This window comes from Mastigoproctus giganteus, chromosome 2 (genome assembly GCF_048544385.1).
Source record: "Mastigoproctus giganteus isolate SK-2022 chromosome 2, ASM4854438v1, whole genome shotgun sequence".
Lineage (NCBI taxonomy): Eukaryota > Metazoa > Arthropoda > Arachnida > Uropygi > Thelyphonidae > Mastigoproctus > Mastigoproctus giganteus.
In genome coordinates, this window is record NC_143576.1 from 7,062,430 (window position 1) to 7,084,757 (window position 22,328).

The 22,328-nt window shown below is 36.4% G+C and overlaps 1 protein-coding gene across 1 annotated transcript in view; it reads left to right on the plus strand.

The window, feature by feature from the left end:
* The window catches only part of LOC150089139 (RING finger and transmembrane domain-containing protein 2-like), a 147,562-nt gene that overhangs the window by 21,994 nt on the left and 103,240 nt on the right, over positions 1-22,328 (plus strand). Inside the window, exons 4-5 of the mRNA XM_090390346.1 lie at positions 1,349-1,425; positions 16,099-16,199. Coding sequence (XP_090246472.1) covers positions 1,349-1,425; positions 16,099-16,199 — 178 coding nt within the window. The remainder of the gene's footprint in view (positions 1-1,348; positions 1,426-16,098; positions 16,200-22,328) is intronic.

Genomic DNA, 22,328 nt, shown 5'->3' on the forward strand with positions numbered 1-22,328 from the left:
ACTTGATCTGATCAAACTCTCACATTCATTTAATTTGTTTCCAGTACTCTTAGCATTGCAAATTAAGTTTACGTTATTGCTCTTGACAAGCCTCGTGCATACCTTAAAAAGTTTTTTTTTGCATGTGGTCTTTTATTTTTTAAAAATTTTGCTTCTATTACACTTTCCATTTCAGTATTTAAAGTTATTAATGGTTGCACACAAGTGCTCTTAGAGAGAGACTGAGGTAGTTACACCAGATGCACCAGTATGAGTAGCATGGAAACTGAACCCTGCCAGGACTTTAACATATGACCTTGTCTCAAGTGTATCAAGATTGGACTAATAACCAAATAGCATCCAGTCAGCAGTGATCCATCAGTTCACATCAACAAGCTGTTTCCTGTGGTCTGAAACAGCTTGTTAAAGCAAGAGGCCAGTGGAGGCTGATAGAACTTTCAGGGTTACATAAATGCTTCAGTCGGTAAAGGTTGGCTCAGGAACACCAACACTGTACAGTGCAGGATTTGAAAAATGTTAGCTGGCCCTGAATCCCAGTTCCCACTGTTTCACACTATTAGAAGGATCACATTATGGAAAAACTGCACTTTGGGCTCCTTGTTACCAGTATTCAGTACTCCAGAAGTATTGCTTAATGGCTACATTGTATGTAAATAGATTCTTGTCTGTGAATAGATTCTTCCAACTGGATAATGTACTTTGTCACAATTGTGCATAACGATTTCAGGAATGCAAGAGTGAATTGAGACTACTGTGGTGGTCTCCCCAATCTCCATATCTTATTCCAGTTCAGCACCTGGATAGAATGAGATGGAATGAGCTCTTTGGAGTAGAAATCTGTAATCATTCAGTTTGCAAACTATGAGAAGTAGTTGAGTCAACATGGACAAGCATCTCTGTCATGCTTTCAACGCCTTTACAAATCCATTCCATGACAAATCTAGGCTGCTCTATGAGCTAAGGGGGTACTTACTATTAGGCAGGTGTATCTAATAAAGTGACCATTCACTATGTTGAAGAAAACAATTAGACTTTTTGTTTCTTTATTACTGAGGTAGATGACTTTGAGTAACCCTGTTATCTCATCATCTATATAGGTAATGTTTTTCTGTTATCACAGTGTCTTTGTATAAAATTGTTTTGTATATTTGGAAATAGCTTATGGATGTTTTACAAAAATTAATAATACCTATTATTTATTTATAAAATTGGTAAAAGTATATAATGTAGTGTATATATCTGATTCCGGGTACCATATTAATTTATTCTTGTAGCATCCGTAGAATTCTGGTATACTTTAATTTTATGAACCATATTTCTGTTAAATAAGATAATGTTCTCCTTATAGGAATACTTGTGATCATAGGGCTTTTTGTAACCTTTTGTCATGCCAATGCAATAGTTAAAAGAGAAGTTGGAAAGCAGGTAAATAATAATAATGAGACAAGCTTTTTAGAGTAATGCTTCACTAATATAAGGCTATTCTATTTTAAATTCTTAGAAAATATAATCTCAACATGTGATGAGATTACATTTTTCTAAAATAAATAATATTTTTCTAATATAAATCTAATATAATCTCAACAAGTGTTGAGATTATATTAGATTTATATTTTAAATTCATTTATGAATTTACTAAAGTTCATAAATTCTTAACTAGGTATAAAAATAGTTTGATTAATGAGATTATTTATGCAGTATTAAAAAAAGGTTTGTGGGCTTAAATAAAATTTCTGTTTCATCCTATGGAGTCCTATTGGATCCATGCATATTTCATTGGTGCCATGCATATTTCATTAGTAGATTTTTTTTTTTTCACAGAATCAATAATCCTGGCTTGCAGAAATCTTTGATACAATGAAATTAATTTTAAATTATTTGGTTTCTAACAATACACTATGCATCTGCTGTTGTTATGATGAGAAAAACTGTCAAATAGCAAACATCTTGATATCTTACAGCCATGAGATTTATAGAAACTCATTGAGGTCCGAACAACCATTAATAGTGATTCTAGCTCATTCCATGAAATCATCACCTCTAAACATCGCTGTTTCCACAGTGTTAGCAGGCCGGACTCTGAGTATCCTATTCCTTCCATGTGAAAGTGAATTGTGGATCCCATTGAAGAATGTATCTCTCCTTCGTGTTGATGGCCTTTAGCAGTTGATGGAATTCCTGAATACAAGCCCTCCTATAGATCCAGCAAGCCTTTGAAGTAAGTTGCCATGCTCTGAAGTTACTGTTATGCATCTCACTGATGGCCAGATAATGATCTTGTTTGGAAGTGACAAGAAGATGGTCTTGGACCTCAAACAGGGTTTTGAGGAGAAAACATGTTTGGAACTGTTTCCATGGTCTGCTTACAAAACTACAAATCATATTTGCCACTTCAACTTCAATTCGTCAACTTCATCTCAAAGAATCATTCAGATGGCATCTTTGTGACATTTTAATATTTACATTATCTTTAATCTTGAATCTTGACATTATCTTTAATTTATGATACAAGTTATACACAGGATCTGAAAAAGAATCTTTTTTTTATTTGATTACCCTTCAGTATTGAGGATTATTGGCATTATATTCTTGAAGCAAGGAACAAATTCTTCATGCATTAAGAACCTGCAGATAAAGGAACCACTAGGTGGCAGTGATCACAGTGTGCTGATGTGGGATTTACTCAAAGAGGTAACTACCATCGGGGGTAAAGAGAAGGATTTTTGTTTTACGGCGACTACTGTGGTCTGAGGCAGTTTTTAAATTCTATACAGTGGCACCAACTGATGATGTTACAAACAGCAAATTCTAAATGGGAACCATTCAAAGAATTAATCTTGGAAGCTACTAGGCTTTTCATACCAAGTAACAAATATTGTTCAAAGTTAAGGCCTAAATGGATGTCAGATGAACTAATGAGACATGTGGCAGAGAAGAAAAATGCATGGAATACATCTAAATTAACAGGTGACTCAGAAACTGATGGTAGATATAAGCTGGTCTGTAATCTCTTTATTCAAATGTGACCACAAAGGACATTAGGCAGGCAAAGGCAGATTACGAGAAATCTTTGGCAAAGGATGCAAAGAAAAACAGCAAAGAGTTCTTTACTTATGTAAACTCTAAAAGGAAGGGGATGAATAAGATTGGTCCACTTGATATCGGTGGTTCAACCATTGATGATCCTGCTTAGGTAGCTAGCAAACTAAATGAGAATTTTGCATCTACATTTACACATGAGGAGTTATTCAGTGAGGGGAATGCCAGAAGTTTTCTCAAACTCTGGCAGCGAGCTAAATTATCTGGTAGCTAAGAACAAAGTGGAGCAGAAACTGTTAAAGGTAAACATAAGAAAGGCATCTGGGTTGGATGGGATCTATTCAGTTATATTAAAGGAGGCAGCGAAGGAAGTAAGTAAAGCCTTAGCCATAATTATGAAAGCTTCCTTGGACTCGGGAGCGGTACCCATGGACTGGAGATGTGCAAATGTGACCCCAATTCACAAATGAGGATCAAAGGGTGGCACAAGTAATTACAGACCTGTTAGTTTAACTTCTGTTCCAGGCAAATTAATGGAAGCACTGGTCAAAAAAGCACTTCACGATCATCTAGATAAGACTTCAGTTATAGTTCAGACACAGCATGGGTTTGTGAAGGGCAAGTCTTGTCTGACCAATTTGATTGGATACTATGATGTGGTCACAAAGGATTCAAAGAATAATTTTGATATCATATATTTGGATCTTAGACAGGCTTTTGATACTGTTGCACATGGAAGACTGCTGTACAAATTAGAGCAGTGTGGCATTGGGGGCAAATTGCTGCTATGGATAAAGGGATGGTTGAATGGGAGAAGGCAGAGAGTGGTAATCAATGGACACTGATCTATGTGGACTAATGTTATTAGTGGAGTCTCCCAGGGTTCGGTGTTGGGTCCAGTGTTGTTTTCTCTATTTATTAATGATATTGATGAAGGTATATCAGGCTTAATGTCTAAGTTTGCAGATGACACGAAAGTTGGCAGGGTTGTTAATGACAGTATGCTACTGTAACAGGATATAGAAAAGTTGAGCAGATGGGCCGAGAGGTGGCAACTGAAGTTTAATATTGAGAAATGTAAAGTACTGCACATGGGTAGCAGTAACCCCAGAGTAATGTGTGGTACTACCCTGAGGGTAATAGAGAATGAAAAGGACCTGGGGGTAATTGTGCAATCAGATATGAAGTTTTCTGAGCAGTGCAGACGGTCTGCAAGAGTAGATCATGGTGTCTTGTCAGTGATATACAGGAATTTTTCTAGCAGGGAAAAGGAGGTCAGGCCACACCTTGAGTACTGTATACAGGTCTGGAGGCCTCATTTTAGGAAGGATGTAGAGCTGCTGGAGCGGTGCAGAGAAGGGCAACAAGATTAGTGAATGGAACAAAAGGTTACTCTTACAAAGAAATGCTTAAGTTCTGCAAATTACAGTGTCTGCAGACTAATCACCTGCGAGGTGATCTGATTGAAGTGTATAAGGCTTTGAATGGTTTGAGCATGCTCAATGCTGATGGGATTCTTTCTCTTGCCCAGATTAATTGCATGATGGGACAAATTCAAATTGAAGAAAGACAGTTGTAGAATAGATGTGCAGAAATTTGCCTTTAGCCCACGGGTAGCTGATTGCTGGAACAAACTTCCATCTGTCATTGTAGAAGTTAACAACTTAAATAAATTCAAGGCAGAAGTAGACAAACATTTGAAGCAAATGGATGGGGTGAAATGGAAAGGAGTTTTTTTTTGGCTGATGCTGTATAAGCTTGCTTTCTTGCATAATCCCCTACTAATGCTAATAAAAGACACCTGAACAAAGCACAGAAGAGTGACAAATGCAAATTCTGCCAAATTGTTCATCCTTGCTCCAGCTCTGACAGTTGCAAACTCCCCAAAAATCCCAAGTGAATGAAAATTCTCCCCCTACCCTCAAACGCACTAAACAGGCCCAAAAGTTTTGTATAAAGTATAGTCTGTATAATGCATATCCCTAAACAAAAAATTTCAGAAATCTCTAAATAATCTCTATGTAAGTTCTTGGCATTTTTCCATAAATTAAAAAAAAAAAAAAAACATATTTCCTCTTTAGTTGCATTATAACTTGCTGTATTGGTGCTTTTACTTGTACAGTAGAAGTCTATGTAATTAAAAAGATTAGTAAATTAATAAGAGGAGTTTACCTCAATATAGTACGTGGAACACTTCCGTATGATACCCTCCAGAAATTAAAACGGAAAAAACGAAAAAATCGACAACTTACCGGTACATTAAAGTAAAATATAAATAATTAAAGTAAAATATAAATAATTAAATAATCAATTTAACACAATTCAAAATCAATTCAAAACAATTAAAATTCAAATTAACGCAATTAAAAGAATCTAACGAAAATATTCAAAACGATATTTTTGTTAGATTCTTTTAATTGCGTTAATTTGAATTTTAATTGTTTTGAATTGATTTTGAATTGTGTTAAATTGATTATTTAATTATTTATATTTTACTTTAATTATTTATATTTTACTTTAATGTACCGGTAAGTTGTCGATTTTTTCGTTTTTTCCGTTTTAATTTCTGGAGGGTATCATACGGAAGTGTTCCACGTACTATATTGAGGTAAACTCCTCTTATTAATTTACTAATATTATTATCAACGTAGAACATATTGAGTATTTCAGCTCTGATTCATACTATCTAAGTAATTAAAAAGAGTAATCATTCATTTTTTTAGCATCCACTGTTTCCTACAGAACATCCAATTTTATCCAACACTTCTCAGAAGATAATTTATGCTTTATTTTAAAATTAACAGAACTTCATATTTTCAAATTGAAGCATTCTGTTTCACTCGGTTAGTTATTTGTGAATAAATTGCATTTTATTTTATCCACTTATTGCTCCTTACTTACTGCTGAAATGAATATTCCTCTTTTATTCGTGTTACACATGTATCAAATTCAAAGTAAATAACAAACATACATTTGTTTGAAGATATGTCCCAAATTTGAAACCTTACCATTCTGCAAAGCATAAGCATAAATGAAGCTCTATTTTTATTTTCATGCTTGTAATCTATTTCACTTTTCCTTGTATAGGAATTTCTCTTATAAAGTTAATTCTTTAGTGACAATATTGTGTAACTTTCAAATAACCATAATATTTAACTTGATGGAACAATGGCATTATCCTTTATGTTTGCAATCATTTTCATTCTCTCTTTCTCTCTGACAGTTTTTATTTTTTTTACAAAACTCTCAAGTGGTTGCTCATTAATATTACTGCTGCTGTATCACATATTGTGTGTCAATGCTCAAGCTTAGTTGCCATGCACCTCGTAACATGATAACTACATGAGAGAAACAAGTACAAGTTCTAAATGATTGTGTGTCCTTCGGAATGTTATTTCTATCTAAATGTTCCTGGACTGCACTCTTAATCATTGCCTCCAAGGTTTTCCTAACCACTGACTATTCTGTAATTACCCACTTCATTTTTAGAACTGCTTTATGTATTGGTGATATGTTTGCACTTTTCCATTCTAGAGGAATCTCTTCCAATTCCAGTGATGGACTTGGGAGAGATTCTTTAATGGCTCATTTCACCCTTAAAATTACTAGGTATATGCCGTGAACTCCAGGAGCTTACTTGACTTTAGGCTTGAAAGTTTTCCCAATAAAAAATCATCTATAATTTCTCCTCACCACAAAGACTCTTTTATCAGTAAAGATGACAAAGTACCTATTGAGTTCATCAGCAACATCAATTGGATTAACTAAGACATTCTCATAGTAGCTATTAAACAAGGATCCAGTCTGATTTGTTTTCTTCTTCTTCTTCTGCTTCTTTGTATTCGCATACTTGGAAAAACTCCTTGTCCCCATTGTTTGTTTTCTTAGCCAGTCCTCGTTTTTTTTTTTTAATCAGGAAATAAAATTAAATCCTCTTACGTACCTTTGATCACCAGTATTCCCCAGATTATGCTTTATTTATTATTATTTTTTTTTTATTTCAATATACTACAAATTATGAGAGAGAAATTTTTTTTTTGCCATTTTGCGAAGTGAGCAAAAGCATTTACCTTACTTCTAAACAACACCCCTTCCCATGTGGTTTCTGTGAGACACCAGTGATAGGTGTCTAATTTTAACATAATGCTTTGATTTTGCCAGCTAAATGCAAGCAGCTGACAAAAATACAGACATTTGCATTGCGTCTGCGAGGTGCCACACATGGTTCTGATTTCAGATGAGAGTATAAGTGACCTTGAAAATTCTAAAAAATATAAGATAAAGCTTTATTTATTATTCTTATTGGTTGCTCTCATTTATTTTTGTTTGATATTTTTAATTGGGTTATCAAATCAAAATTAATAGATAATTTTAAGTTCAGTTAAAAAAATGTGAAAATTTAATTTTTTATAATTAGAACAAAGCTTGAGGGGATTAAATAGATGCCACATGCAAGTGTTCCTTGTTACAGTTGAAGGTGCGAGTGAGTGAAAATTAAAGGTATATACACTATCCATTCAGTTATGACCACCTACCTAACAGTGGTTATGTCCTCCTCTTGCTGCCAGTACTGCTGCCACACAGCGAGGCATGGGCTCTATAGAGCCTCTGAATGTTTCAGGAAGTATGTTGTACCATATTGCCAGGATTGTGTCCCATAGATCTGCAATAGTCTGTGTTGGAGGGACCAAATGCCAGATTTGACAATCCAGCCAATGAGGACTCCAGTTGCTAAAACATGGGGGAGGGGGTCTTATTCTTTTGACTGGATAGTGTGTGTTTGTGGCTTCTGTGACTATTGCTTCAAGAGTATTCCATAATTCTAATGTATTCACCCTCCCTCTGCAATCTGCCCAGTTGTTAGATGCTATGTAGCATCTTAAACTGTTATAGTCCACTTCCCTGAAATTAAAGCTCATGCCTTTACCTTTAACAGCTGCAACATCATTCTTCATCTTCCATATGACTGCATGATCACTTCCTGCCAGTAGTTCCAATACTGTGAGCCCCATGATGAGCCCCATTAACAGTCAGATTGTGCGAGTAACAATCAGGTTTAAAACATTCTTACCTCTAATATTTTCTCTAACGTGTTGGTACAAATAATCATCTAGTTTATATAAAAATTTTGTTCACTGTTATGAATTTCCTTCCCACTTACTCCAATCCATTAGGGGCCAATTGAAATCACCCATAATAAGATCCTCACACTTGTTTGCCTATTCCATCTGCATATAAAAATATAGATGTTTGATACTAGGTTTATATCAAACTGTTTGAAGCAACTTTGCAAGCATAATCCTGTGACTTTATTTTAATATAAATTCTGTATGTTGTTAGTGAAATTTAATTTCAAGTTCAAAGTTTCGATTTTAAAAAATCTACTGCTTTTTTTCTGAAAAATTGCCTGCATTCCTTCTCCTTACCAGATCTCTAACTTTTTGAAAATCAAAAGTTTGCAGATATGTACACTGGTGTTCAAATAAACTGCACCACCCCTTAAAATTGTCATTCGAATAACGTAATTATATGGCAATATTTTTTACAGATTGCATCAGATAAGATTGACATGCATAGGTGATGGTGTAGTAATATTGCATCAGTTACTCTCTGCTGTATAAGCATGCTCTGCAAGGGTTGCAGTCATTCCTTGCTTGTGTCAGGATGGCGAGTTACGTGCAGTTGACACCATGAAGAAAGAATGCTATTGTTGCTTTACGTGAGGAAAGATGTTTTTCCCATCATATTGCTTATAGAATGCCCTGTAATCGTCGACAGCGAGTAGATTTCTTTCCAAACTGAAGAATACTGGTTCTGCTGATAGGAAAAAAGGAACTGGATGCAAACAAGTCTCTACGCCAAAATAGGACTGTGTTTTGAAGTGCTTATGCCTTAAAAACCATAAAGCTTCTTCATCTGAGCTGAAAAGAGAATGGGAAGAACATACATGAGTGGTAGCAAGTGCAGTAGCAGTCAGAAGATGCCTCTTCAAAAATGGACTTGTAGGTTGTTGTCCTAAGAAGAAGCCCCTCCTCACACAAAATATGAAAAAGGCCCGATTAATTTGGTGTAAGGAGCATGTCAAATGGACCCCATTTGACATGCTCCTTACATCAAATTAATCGAGCAGTGGAAGTCGGTTATTTTCTCGAATGAGAAGAAATTCAACTTGCATATGGCTCTGATGGGAGACCAATGATTCACCGTAGACGTGAAGAATACCATCCAGCCTGTATGGTGTCTACATCGAAATTCCCTACCAGCCAAATGATATGGGGGTGCATTTCGTATCGTGGAGTAGGTCACCTGCAGTTTATAAAAGGTTCCGTAAATGCCAATGGATACCTGGCTATATTGGAAGGCAAATTGCTGCCAACCATTAGAGACCATTTCAACCTGCCAAGTAACTGCATCTTTCAGGACGACTCTGCTCCTTGCCATCGGGCGAAAAGTGTAAGTAGGCACTTCTGTAGTTGCTTTAGCTTCATTTCTGCATTAGAGGTTCGACAGTAATGTGTTTATATTTGTTACAGGTGAAAAAATGGTTGGAAGAATGGTCCATTACAACTCTTAGCTGGCCAGGAAACAGCTCAGCCCTAAATCCTCTAGAGAACTATTGACATCATGTGGAATCTGCAGTTGCCAGAAAGAAACAAAAGACCCTTCGTGAACTTCAGGAAGACATAATTCGTGTTTGGAATCATGAACTATCAGTTGATTATCTTCAGAAATTTATGTTTATTTATTTTTTATTTTTTTTTGGCTGATGCTGCATAAGCTTGCTTTCTTGCATCAAATGCCTCTACTAATGCTAATGAGGCCTCCAGACCTGTATGCAGTACAGCAGGCCCCCGTTATAACGCGGTTCGCTTTACGCTGATTCGCTATAACGCTGTTCTTACCTTATAACCCATATCTAACTATAACGCTGTCAAAACTCACTGTAACGCTATTTTACTAGCATACAGATTGAATTTTTGGCAAATCCGTCTTCAGTCCAGTCTGTTTTGAGCCTTTTTTTTTTTTTTTTTTTGGGCAAAAGGAGAAAATAGCCACCATGAAATTAACTACAGTAATTATTTTTATAATTTCTACTCTATGTACAAAATTGAAACTTCCAATATGCTCTTATTTTCTTGGTGTGGGCAGTTTCAAGGGAGAAATTCTTTTTTAGTACACAAGTTGAAAAAATTTACCATCCAGTGTCATATGTTGTTACGAAGTCTGCATTTTCTGTTCTGACCTGTAATAGAAAGATACTAAAAATAGATTTACTCCCTATCTCTTCTTTTGTTTTACTGTGGGAACTATAACTTGTGAAATGTTTTTCACACAATCAATCCCATGAGTGCTAAATGCGGTGCTGTTTCTTGTACAGTATTCTCTTGTCTTCTGAACTCCTCTGACCTTGTGGTCACCCGAAGTACATAAAATTTGTTTGTTTTACTGTTTTGGAAATTCCATAAACATTCTCGATGAGTCACACCATAATTGATTTACAGTACTTTTCCTGCAATAAACAACCATTTGATTTTACTGCACGGTAAAATCGGACTTTTCAAATAAATAAAACATTTGTCACCGTCTTCAGCTCACTTGCCAGAGGAATTCTAGATATCATTCAGTGCATACAGTGTTAGACATACAGACAGTTTACTGTACTCGAACATCGTATCACAATCAGTGCAATGCAGTTACATTTGCAGAGAGTTATGGCGGATAAGAATGAAAAAGCAACAATGTCTGGACACGGTGCAAAGATTGGAAAGGTAAGAAAAACATTGAGTTTGAAAATTAAATTAGACGTTTTGAAGAGAATTGATTCCGGTCAAAGACAAGTGGATGTGTGCAATAATTTAGGACTGGCAGGTTCAACTGTAAGAACAATCATAAAAAATAAAGAATCAATTTTAGCAGCTGGAAAAACAGCTGTTCCCCTGCAGGCAACTAAATTGACCAGGGCTAGGCCAGCTATTATGATTGAAATGGAGAAACTTCTACATAATTTTATTGAAGACAACATTCAACGTAGAATTCCGTTAAGTTCAATTATTATTAAAGAAAAAGCGAAGAGCCTATATGAAGATTTAAAGGAAGCTCACCCCGAAAAAAATGTGGAACCATTTAACGCTAGTAAGGGCTGGTTTGATAGATTTAGAAAGCGCTATAACCTGCACAACGTAGCAATATAGGGAGAAGCTGCAAGTGCAGATCAACAAGGAGCCGAAACTTTCAAAAAAGAATTTGTTAAAATTATTGAAGAGGGATGTTATACTGCTCAACAAGTTTTTAACATAGATGAAACAGGTCTTTTTTGGAAACGAATGCCTAAAAGAAGTTTCATATCGAAAGAAGAAAAAAACATGCCAGGCTTCAAAGCGGCGAAGGATCGGTTAACTTTGTTGTTGGGTGGTAACGCTGCGGGGGATTTTAAATTAAAACCCCTTTTAGTTTACCATTCCGAAAATCCAAGGGCTCTTAAAGGTTTAGCTAAATCAAACCTACCTGTAATCTGGAAGGCTAATAAAAAAGCTTGGGTAACCAGGCCGCTTTTCATTGATTGGTATGCTGAGTTCTTCTGTCCTGCAGTGGAAAAATATTGTGCAAAAAATAACATTGGTTATAAAGCTATTCTAATCATGGATAATGCGCCAGGACACCCAAGCAAAGAGAGCTTAGAAGACTTGAACAATCATATAAAAGTTTTTTACATGCCTCCAAACACTACGTCTCTGATCCAACCAATGGACCAAGGAGTAATTGCAACATTTAAAGCGTACTACATAAGGAACACCTTTTCCCAAGCTATTAAAAGCCATCAACACTGAAAATGTACCGAGCTTAAAGGAGTTTTGGAAATCCTATAACATTAAAACCGCCATCTACAACATTTCAAGTGCCTGGGATGAAGTGACTCAGAAAACCATGAATGGAGTGTGGAGGAAAGTTTGGAAAAATTGCATAAAGCATTCCCAGGAACCTGATGATTCCGTTGAAAATGTTAAAACACAAATTGTTGAGCTCGGAAAAGAAGCAGGATTACATGAAATTAACGAAGACATCGTACAAGAGATGATCGACAACGACAGGGATGGCCTCTCTAATGAAGAACTAATGGAAATTATAAAAGAACAAGAGCTTGCTATTGAGGGAGATGATGAACAAGATATTATAGATGAAGAACCGATGAAGTCGCTGACTGCAAAAGGACTTAGTGAAGCTTTTGAACACTTCGAAAAAATGTGTGATTATTTCCGGGAGAACGACCCTGACATGGGACGAAGTGCCAAGGTAATAAGAAATTTGAAGAAAGAAATGAATCCCTACATGACGTTGTACAATGAGAGGAAGAGGGCCAAAGCACAACCCAAAATTGACACATTTTTCAGTCCAAAGATACGAAAACTCGAGAGCACAAGGCCATCGAATTAATAAATTCATGATTTTCGTTAGTTAATTACCTCATAATTATATGTGTGTATATAATGTAGAATATTTTATTGGATTAAATAGTTTTAATCGACATTGGTGCATATTTTCACAACCATTTATTATTGATTAGAAAATATCCTATGGAATAGACCGCAACTCACAAATACATATGTTACCTTATGGGAATATGGCGCTCGCTTAGCGCGGATTCACTTAGCGCTCTTTTTTTCCGGAACGAACTATCAGCGTTAAGCGGGGGTCACCTGTACTCAAGGCGTGGCCTGACCATTGCCTTATACAGAGGGACAATCACCTCCTTCTCCCTGCTAGCAAAATTCCTATATATCATTGACAAAACCCCATGACCTGCCCTGGCAGCCTGTCTGCATTGCTCAGAAAACTTTATATCTGACTGCACAATTAGTCCCAGGTCTTTTTCATTTTCTATCACCTTAAGTGTAGTACCACACAGTTGGTACGTTTCTCTGGGGTTACTTCTACCCATATGCACTACTTTGCATTTGTCAAGGTTAAACTTCAGTTGCCACTTCTTAGCCCATCTGCCCAAATTATCTAGATCCTGTTGCAGTAGCACATTGCCATTACTGTCATTAACAACCCTGCCAACCTTTGTATCATCTGCAAACTTCGACATTAAGCCTGATATACCTTCATCAATATCATTGATAAATATGCAAAACAACAGTGGACCCAACACCAAACGCTGTGGGACTCCAGTAATAACATTAGTCCACAAAGAGCAGCACCCATTGATTACCACCCTCTGTCTTCTCCCACTTAACCATCCTTTTATCCATTGCAGCAACTTACCCTTAATACCATTCTGCTCCAATTTGTACAATAGTCTTCCATGCACAACAGTGTCAAAAGGCTTTCCTGAAATCCAAATATATGATATCAAAATTATTTTTTGCATCCAGTTCCTTTGTAACCACATCATAATATCCTATCAAATTTGTCAGACAAGACTTTCCCTTAACAAAACCATGCTGTGTCTGAATTATTGCTGCAGTCTTGTCTAGATGATCCTGCAATGCATCTTTAACCAGTGACTCCATTATTTTACCCGGAACAGAAGTTAAACTAACTGGTCTGTAATCACTCGTGTCACCCTTCGATCCCCCTTTGTGAATTGGGGATACATTTGCACATCTCCAGTCCGTGGGCACCTCCCCTGAGCCCAATGATGCTCTCATAATTATGGCTAAGGGTTTGCTTAGTTTCTTTGCCATCTCCTTTAATATAACTGGATAGATCCCATCCACCCCAGGTGCCTTTCTTATGTTTAACTTCAACAATTTCTCCTCCACTTTGCTCTGAGTTATTACAAAATCATTAAGTATCCTGCTACAATTTGATAACCTTCTGCCATTTTCAAACCTTAATAATTCCTCATGTGTGAATGTAAATGCAAAATACTCATTCAGTTTGTTTGCTATCTGAGCAGGATCATCAGCAGTCGAACCATCGATGTCAAGTGGACCAATCAGATTCATTCCCTTCCTTTTAGAGTTTATATAAGTAAAGAAATCCTTGCTGTTTTTCTTAGCATCTTTTGCCAAGGGTTTCTCGTAATCTGCCTTCGCCTGCCTAATCTCCTTTGTGACCTGATTACAGACTAGGTTATATCTGCCATAGGCATCTGAGTCGTTTGATAATTTATATGCATCCCATGCATTTTTCTTCTCTGTTATGAGTCTCATTAGTTCATTAGATAACCATTTAGGCCTAAACCTTGAACAATATTTCTTAATAGGTGAAACTTTTAGTAGCTTCCATGATTAATTCCTTGAAAGCTTCTCACTTAGAATTTACTGTTGGTAACATCGTCAGTTGATCCCACTGTACAGAATTTAAAAACTGTTGGAGACCACTTTACGGAAGGAAAAACCCTTTCCTTTACCCCTGATGGTAATTAAATCTTTAAGTAAATCCCACATCAGTAAACTGTGATCACTGCCACCTAGTGGTTCCTTTATCTGCAAATTCTTAATACCCGAATGATCACTGCTGATAACCAGATCAAGAGTATTACTCTCTCTGGTTGCCTCTCGAACATGCTGCTGCAGAAAACAATCATCCAATAAATCCACAAAAGTCTGACTAGTGTGTGAGTGACCAACTCACAAGTTCCAGTCAATATCTGGGAAGTTAAAATCTCCCATTATAAGACATTCCGATTTGCTAGCCCACTCAATTTCTCTCTACAATTGTTCATTGTACTCATTCAAGTCATTAGGCCTATAACACACTCCTACTCTTATTTTTGCTTTCACAATGCTTATGTCACACCAAACTGACTCAACAGTGCACTGTTCATCTATATCAACTGGATGCACTTCTTTTGATTTTATGTGTTTCTTAATTAACAGCATAACACCTCCTCCCTTTCTATCTTGTCTATCCTTTCTGTACACATTGTACTCCCCAAATTCCAGTTCAGCATTCCTTATATCTGTGTGACACCATGTCTCTGCTGTCCCAACAGTATCCACCTTTGATGTCTTGACCAACACTTCAAATTCATCAAATTTATTTACTATACTTCTAGCATTGGTATACATGCAAGCATACATGCTCCTATTCCTAGTTAGCCGAGTGGGTAAAGTACCTGCCCGGCAACCCAAAGGTCGTGGGTTCGATTCCCGCCTCGGGCTTGGATCAAAGTACTGCAAAAACCTTGGGAGGTGCAATATGGCCACAGAAGCCGATGCGCCAACAACTACCAAATCAAAAAAAAAAAAAAAAAAAAAAACCTATTCCTAGTTACCCTAACACATCCCATATACCCACCTATTTCAGGATGACTGCCATCTGTCCCTGAAACCCCCAACACCCCTCGCTCCTGGTCGCTACTTATTCTAATAGAAGTTGTGCAAGAATCACCTTTGCCTCTGCCTATGGCTACTGTTAAGCTATTAGTCCTTGTATTCCCCCAAGCTATCAGTTTTCCGACCCACCTAACACTGCCTCGATAGCATCAGCAAATATTCTTGCACCCTTTCTATTTAAATGTATCCCATCCCTGTAGAAGCAGTCTCTCCTGTTAACAAGTACAGACCAGGCTGAAAAAAATACTATCCCTTGAGTCTTGCACAATCTTTCCAGGGCCGAATTGATCGACAAGGCTCTCATCATATACTCCCTTCTATTGTGTCTGGGCAGAATTGCAGACACTTTCAAATTCAACCCTAATTCTCGTGTTTTGTTCAACAGTGACCTGTACTTGTTAAGTAATTCCGCCAGTCTCTTACTCTTAATATCACTAGTGCCAATGTGTACAACTATATCACCTTTTGTGCCCTTAAAAGATGATATCCGCTCTACAACGTCATCAACCTTTGCCCCTGGCAGACATACCATGTGTGTGAGAGTGAGCAAGTGAATTTATATATTTATTTAATTTATTGCTTTTATAAGTGATTTTATGGCATTAACTTTAAAATTTTTATTTTGCATTGCATTATCAGCAAATGTATTCTTAAAATAGCTGAACAGTACACTCACTGGTAAAATGTGCAATCCTTTTATTTTTTGAGTAATTTTTAATTTAGAATATGTATTTTGTTGTCTATCATTTTTTAAAAATTTTATTCAATGTTTCAGGGCAAGCGACAATTTACTAGTTTGTTAACTGTTATGGCCAATCTGCTTGCCTGTATAGCATTTGTGTATTTCATCCTAGTGGAGGACTCCTTAGCTTATGCGTAAGTTGCAGATTTATGTTCCATGGTAATTTAACTTAACCTTGTGATAGTTGGACCCCTGTTTGTTACAAATGCAACATGCCAGGTGCCTAACTTTGCTTTTTGTTTCTTGAAAAAGTTTTTGGTTTTCTTAAATTTTGCTTGTGATGTACCAGTATCTCTTCTTTTTCTAATGAATTGCATTACTTATTGTATGTAATTTTTAAAATTTTTAATAAAAAATATTTAAATATTTAAAAATTCTGTTTTTAGTTGCATTAGCATATATGCAGTGCACCTATTGTCTTCACCATGCCCTTTTATCCATGCACATATAACAGCTCGACTCTCAGTGGATGGATTTTCCTGAAATTTGGCCACTTGGAAAAGATTTATTACAAATTTCATTAAAATCAAACCAATTATTGGCAGATTTCTATTGGTTTTTATTTTTTGTTTTTTCCCCCTCATACAATAACTTGAATCCCAATGGATAAATTTTATATTTGGGCTTTTAAAAATATTTGTAGAGCAGCCCCAAATTATTAGAACAATAGAAATCTGCCAGTTGTTATTTTGTTTTTTCATACATATCACATAAGCTAAACATATACAGTATATTGTAGCTGAATATTATGTGTTTTGCCATGCAGTTAGATGAATGAATGGACAATGTGGCAGATACAGGAAAAAAAAATTTTCTTGCTTTACACTTTAATGACATTTTATTTTTGCTATTTGTTTTTTTTTATTATTTTTTTATTGTTATAAATCAGAAATTATTACTATTTGCTAATGCACTGCACACATTAACTAACTTGTTTATACATTATTATTAAAAAAAAAAAATAGTGCTGAAAAAAAACAAAAAAACCCCAAAGTTATAGTCATAAAATATAAATATGAAACTAACAGTCACTTCCATTTTTCAGTTCACAGAACTTTTAAGAGCACGAAATTTAAAATTTATGTTTATGCACATATTAATTTTTGTTTTAAAAAATAAAGGAATGAGCAGAATAATAATAATTAAAACAAAAAACCATTTTATAACGTTAATAATAATTCGATATGGCGTGTGTCTTTTTGTGGAATGGACCCCACAAAGACCACGCCATATCGAATTATACACAGCCATGTACTGTGTATCAGCTACCAGGATGAACAGAAGAGAAATCGGAGAACAGTAGAAAACAAAACAGAAATGACTTTCTTTCCTGAGTTGGTGGTTGGAACCACCAACTCAGGAAAGAAAGCTATAGCAGAAGGTAGAAGAGCTAAGAGTGAAAATAGGCCAAGTACTAACAAGGAATCAGAAGCATGAAGCTGATCAGAAAAGTGAAGACCATCCTCAAAAAAGACAAAATCCATAGAAAATACAATACCTCTAACCAGAGGATCAGCAACACATGGAAACCCTCAAGCAGCACCTCCTTGTTTATACAGGGAGAGTGCCTGGAGGTAAACAGACAACCAGATATTTAATGAAAATCAGAGCCTTCTATAGGAACACCAGAGAAGGAAGACATAAAGTATAAAGTATGTGTCTGATGAATGGCAGCACCTGGAACATCAGTTCAACTCCACCGTGTTTCTCTGTGGTGATAGAGGATATGCCTGTAGGTAGAAAAACAGAACTAAACAAGAAAGAAACCATTTCAGGTTAAATCAGGGATTCAAATGGAAGTAAATTTTGTTTAGATTTAAGAGTCTCTTTAAAAATGGGGGAACCATTTTGAGATACATAACCTGAAATAGTTAACCACTCAACTGTTTGCAAGAAAAGGAATTATGCAGAAAATTACACAATATTAAACAAATAGTTGTGCAAACTGTTTGCATGAAAAGAAATTATACAGATGCAAAATATACAAAATTATAGAGATACGAATATACGGTGGATTCCGGTTATTTGGGCCACTGGTTAATCGGGGGAGCCATTTATTTGGGACAAATCTTAAAAAACAGAACCCAATTGAGAAAATAGCCAGGGTTTACTTCACTTAATTGGGACAAAATGCCGTTTAATCGGGGCAGGAGACCGCAGCACTGGAGATTACCCTATGATTGTCTCCAACCGTACCACGTAGTTCGGTTGGATTTCTGGAGGTCGCAACCATAAAACAATAAAAACAATTAGGAGTCACCTGTTTATTGGGCTTTTCTGTTAGTGCAATCTATCATAAACAGATAGTAAACTCGATATTATTGAATTTGCGATAATACTGAACAGCTGGAATTCTGTGGATTATTATGGTAAAATGTGTTTACACTTCCATGGAATCTTCCATCATATAAAAAAAATAATTTTCAGAATCTTCTCTTCATTCCTATTTTTAAAGCTTTGTAACTCGTTTACTCCGTTCTCACTTGCGCATGTTGTGTTACTTGCAATTTGTGTGTGCCGTGTTTTTGTTATTGATTGCTTATTTTTTTACTGTTTTAAATTTTAACCCCCACCCACAAATGTCGGTGAACAGAAATGTCAACTAGTTTAGTTAGTATGTACATATTACAGTACATATTAATTATTCCGATTATCACGTATATTCTTCCGAATTTCACGTATCATTTAATTTTTTAATTGGTAAGGTAATAAAGGGTAAATTTGTGCTTAATATATCTTTACTTTTATGGCCTAAGGATAATATTCCTCCTATTTTCACTAATTAGAATCGCTGTTTAATAGAATTAAAATTCAATTCACAAACGTGATCACAATGACCGGCGCTTACTACACATCGCATAGTGAACGGTACTTTGCTATGGTGAGTTCGTTGCAACATGATTTGATTGTACAGTGAACTATTTGTAAAGGGGGATACATTGTATTTTTAACTATTTACATGAAACTTTGGATAATTGGGGCAGCCGCTTAATCGGGCCAAAATGCACTAGTCCCAATGTGTTCCAAATAATCGGAATCGACTGTACAAAAATGTACAGAATTATACAAAGAAATTCTTACTTATTCAGAAAGAAAAGGGGGAGGGGTAATTAACCATTAAAGTTAATAAATGTCCTGTCCACCAATAAATGACTAATCAGTTCAAGACATGAACAGATGTTCACACAATAAATTTTACAAGATAATGACATAAATTTTGTTATTGTCCCTAGGATTTCATAACGTACAAATTGTGATTAGAATCAAATAAGCAATGACAGATTTCATGGGATAAAAAATATGGAGAAAACAGTTGAGATGAATGTTACTGCATATACAATTTGTCCTACCAGGCTGATAGCAACAAGTAAGCTCTTGGATACTTAAAATTAATACTTTAACAAATTTAGGGTAGAAGCTTGGTGAAGTTCTGAAAGAATTTGGGAATTTTGAATGGGGAGAAGGAAGACAGCAAATCCCTCAACTAGAAGGCACTTGAAGAATTCTGGGGTAACCTGTGGAGCAGCAAAGTTAGCCATAGTGGTGTGTGCTTCCACCCCACCAGGATATACCTAGAATTGAAGAAACCCAAGGACATATAAGAAACAACAGAATGAGAGATTCAGGATAAAGTACAATGAACAATCAGGAAGTCCCACAGCTGGCAAAACCCAGGGATAAATAACATCCACAATTACTGGTACAAGAAGTTCAGCTGCAGACACAGGCACATGGAGCAGTTCATCCAGATGATAAGGCATTCTGACACAATCCCAGAGTCTCTGACTCAAGGAATGACCTATGTGAAGCTAAGGACAAAGACACCACAAACCAGGCAAAGTACAGACCAATCACCCGTTTCCCAACAATATACATGATTGTGAGCAGCTGCATAACTAAGACGATATCAGATCACTTGAAGAGCCAGTACATCATGGCTGAGCAGCAGAAGGAAAGTAAGCAGATGAGTAAAGGATGTAAGGAGCAATTAACCATTAACATGGCAGTTATGGAACAAGCCTATAAGAAGCGCCGCAACCTGTACACAGCCTATCATTGACTCACAAGGCTTTCAACTCCGTACCCCATAGCTGGCTGATAAAAACACTGAAGATCTACTTAAAGATATAACTACCATCAAGGGTAAAGGGTGGGATTTTTGCTTTTGTAATGGTGACTACAGTGGACTCAGACAGTTTATAAATTCTATACAGTGGAACAAAACTGATGATATTACCATCAGCAAATTCTAAATGGGTCATATTCAAGGAAGTAATCATAGAAGCTACTAGGCTTTTCATATCAACTAAGAAATACTCTTCAAGGTATAGGCCTAAATTGATGTCAGATGTATATAAATTATCAGGCAACACAGAATCCTATAGTAGATATACTCTAACCTGTAATTAGGTCACAAAGGAGGTTAGGCAAGCAAAGACAGATGATGAAAAATGAAATCTTTGGCCAGGGATGCAAAGACTTCTTTACTTATTTAAACACTGGAAGGAATGAGATGAATCGCATTTGTTGATTTGATACCGATCCTGAGCAGGAACATGAACAGTTGAATTGTGTTCCTGTTCAGGTTGCAGATAAACTGAATGAGTATTTTGCACCTACATTCACGCAAGGAATTCTTTAGGGAATTGGATGCCAAAAGTTTATCAAGCTCTAACAGGGAGCTAAGTAACTTTGTAATAACTGAGAGTAAAGCTGAAGATAAATTGTTGAAGTTAAACATAAGAAAGGAAACTGAGGTGGATGGGATCTATCTAATTATATTAAGGGAGGCAGCAAAGAAAGTAAGCACACCCTTGGCCATAATTATGAGAGCATCCTTTGACTCAGGGGATCCCACAGACTGGAGATGAGCGAATATATCCCCAATTCACAAGGGGGTGTGGATCAAAGGTAACATGAGTAATTATAGACTTGTTAGTTTAACTTCTGTTCTGAGGAAAATAATGGAGTCACTGGTTAAAGAAGCAATGCAGGATCATCTAGACAAGACTGCAGTTATAGTTCACATACAGCATGGATTTCTCAAGGGAAATCTTGTCTGATCAATTTGAATGAATACTACAATGTGGTCACAAAGGAACTGGATGCAGCAAATAATTTTGATATCTTATACTTGGATTTCAGGAAAGCTTTTGATACTGTTGCACATAAAAGACTGCTGTACAAATTAGAGCACTGTGGCATTAAGGTCAGTTGCTGCTATGGATAAAGGGATGGTTGAGTGGGAGAAGACAGTGGTAATCAATGGACTCTGCTGTTTGTGGACTAGTGTTTTTATTAGTAACACCCAGTGTTTGGTGTTGGGCCACGTTGTCCTGGAACTGTATCTATTTTGTTGTTTTCTTTATTTATCAATAATAATGTTTTCTGTATTTATTCAATAATTGATGAAGGTATATCAGACTTAATGTCCAAAGTTTGCAGATGATAAATGTTCTCTGGGTGGTTAATGACAATAATTATGGCATGCTGCAAGAGGATGTAGAAAAGTTAGGCAGATGGGCTGAGAAATAGCAATTGAAGAACATTGACAATTGCAAAGTATTGCATATGGGTAACAGTAACTCAGAGTAATGAACCATCTGTGTGATACTACACTCAGGGTAGTGAAAAATGAAAAAAGACCTTGGGGGTAATTGTGCAGTCAGATATGCCGACCGGGCTAGCCGAGTGGGTAAAGTACCTGCCCGGCAACCCAAAGGTCGCGGGTTCGATTCCCGCCTCGGGCTTGGATCACTGTACTGCAAAAACCTTTGGAGGTGCAATATGGCCACAGAAGCCGATGCGCCAACAACTACCAAATCAAAAAAAAAAAAGCAGTCAGATATAAAGTTCTGTGAGCAGTGCAGACAGGCTGCCGGAACAGCTGATGCGGTTTTTTCAATGATATATAGCAGGAGTGGCCAACTTAATTTGTGATGCGATCTACTTTTATTCTTCAAAATGTGCCGCGATCTACCATCTCAAAAATTTCATTGTACAAATCGAGGGATGACTGTATATTTAAAATTCTTGTGATCGACCGAAATTAAATCCGCGATCGACTCGTTGGCCACCCCTAATATATAGGAATTCTGCTAGCAGGGATAAGAATGTGATTATCCCATTGTATAAGGCAGTGGTCAGGTCACAGCTTGAGTACTGCATACAGGTGTGGAGGATTGGGTAAGCTCCTCTTGCTCACACTACACACATGAGGGGGCATAGATTCAAATGGAGGAAGGATGGTTGCTAAATATATG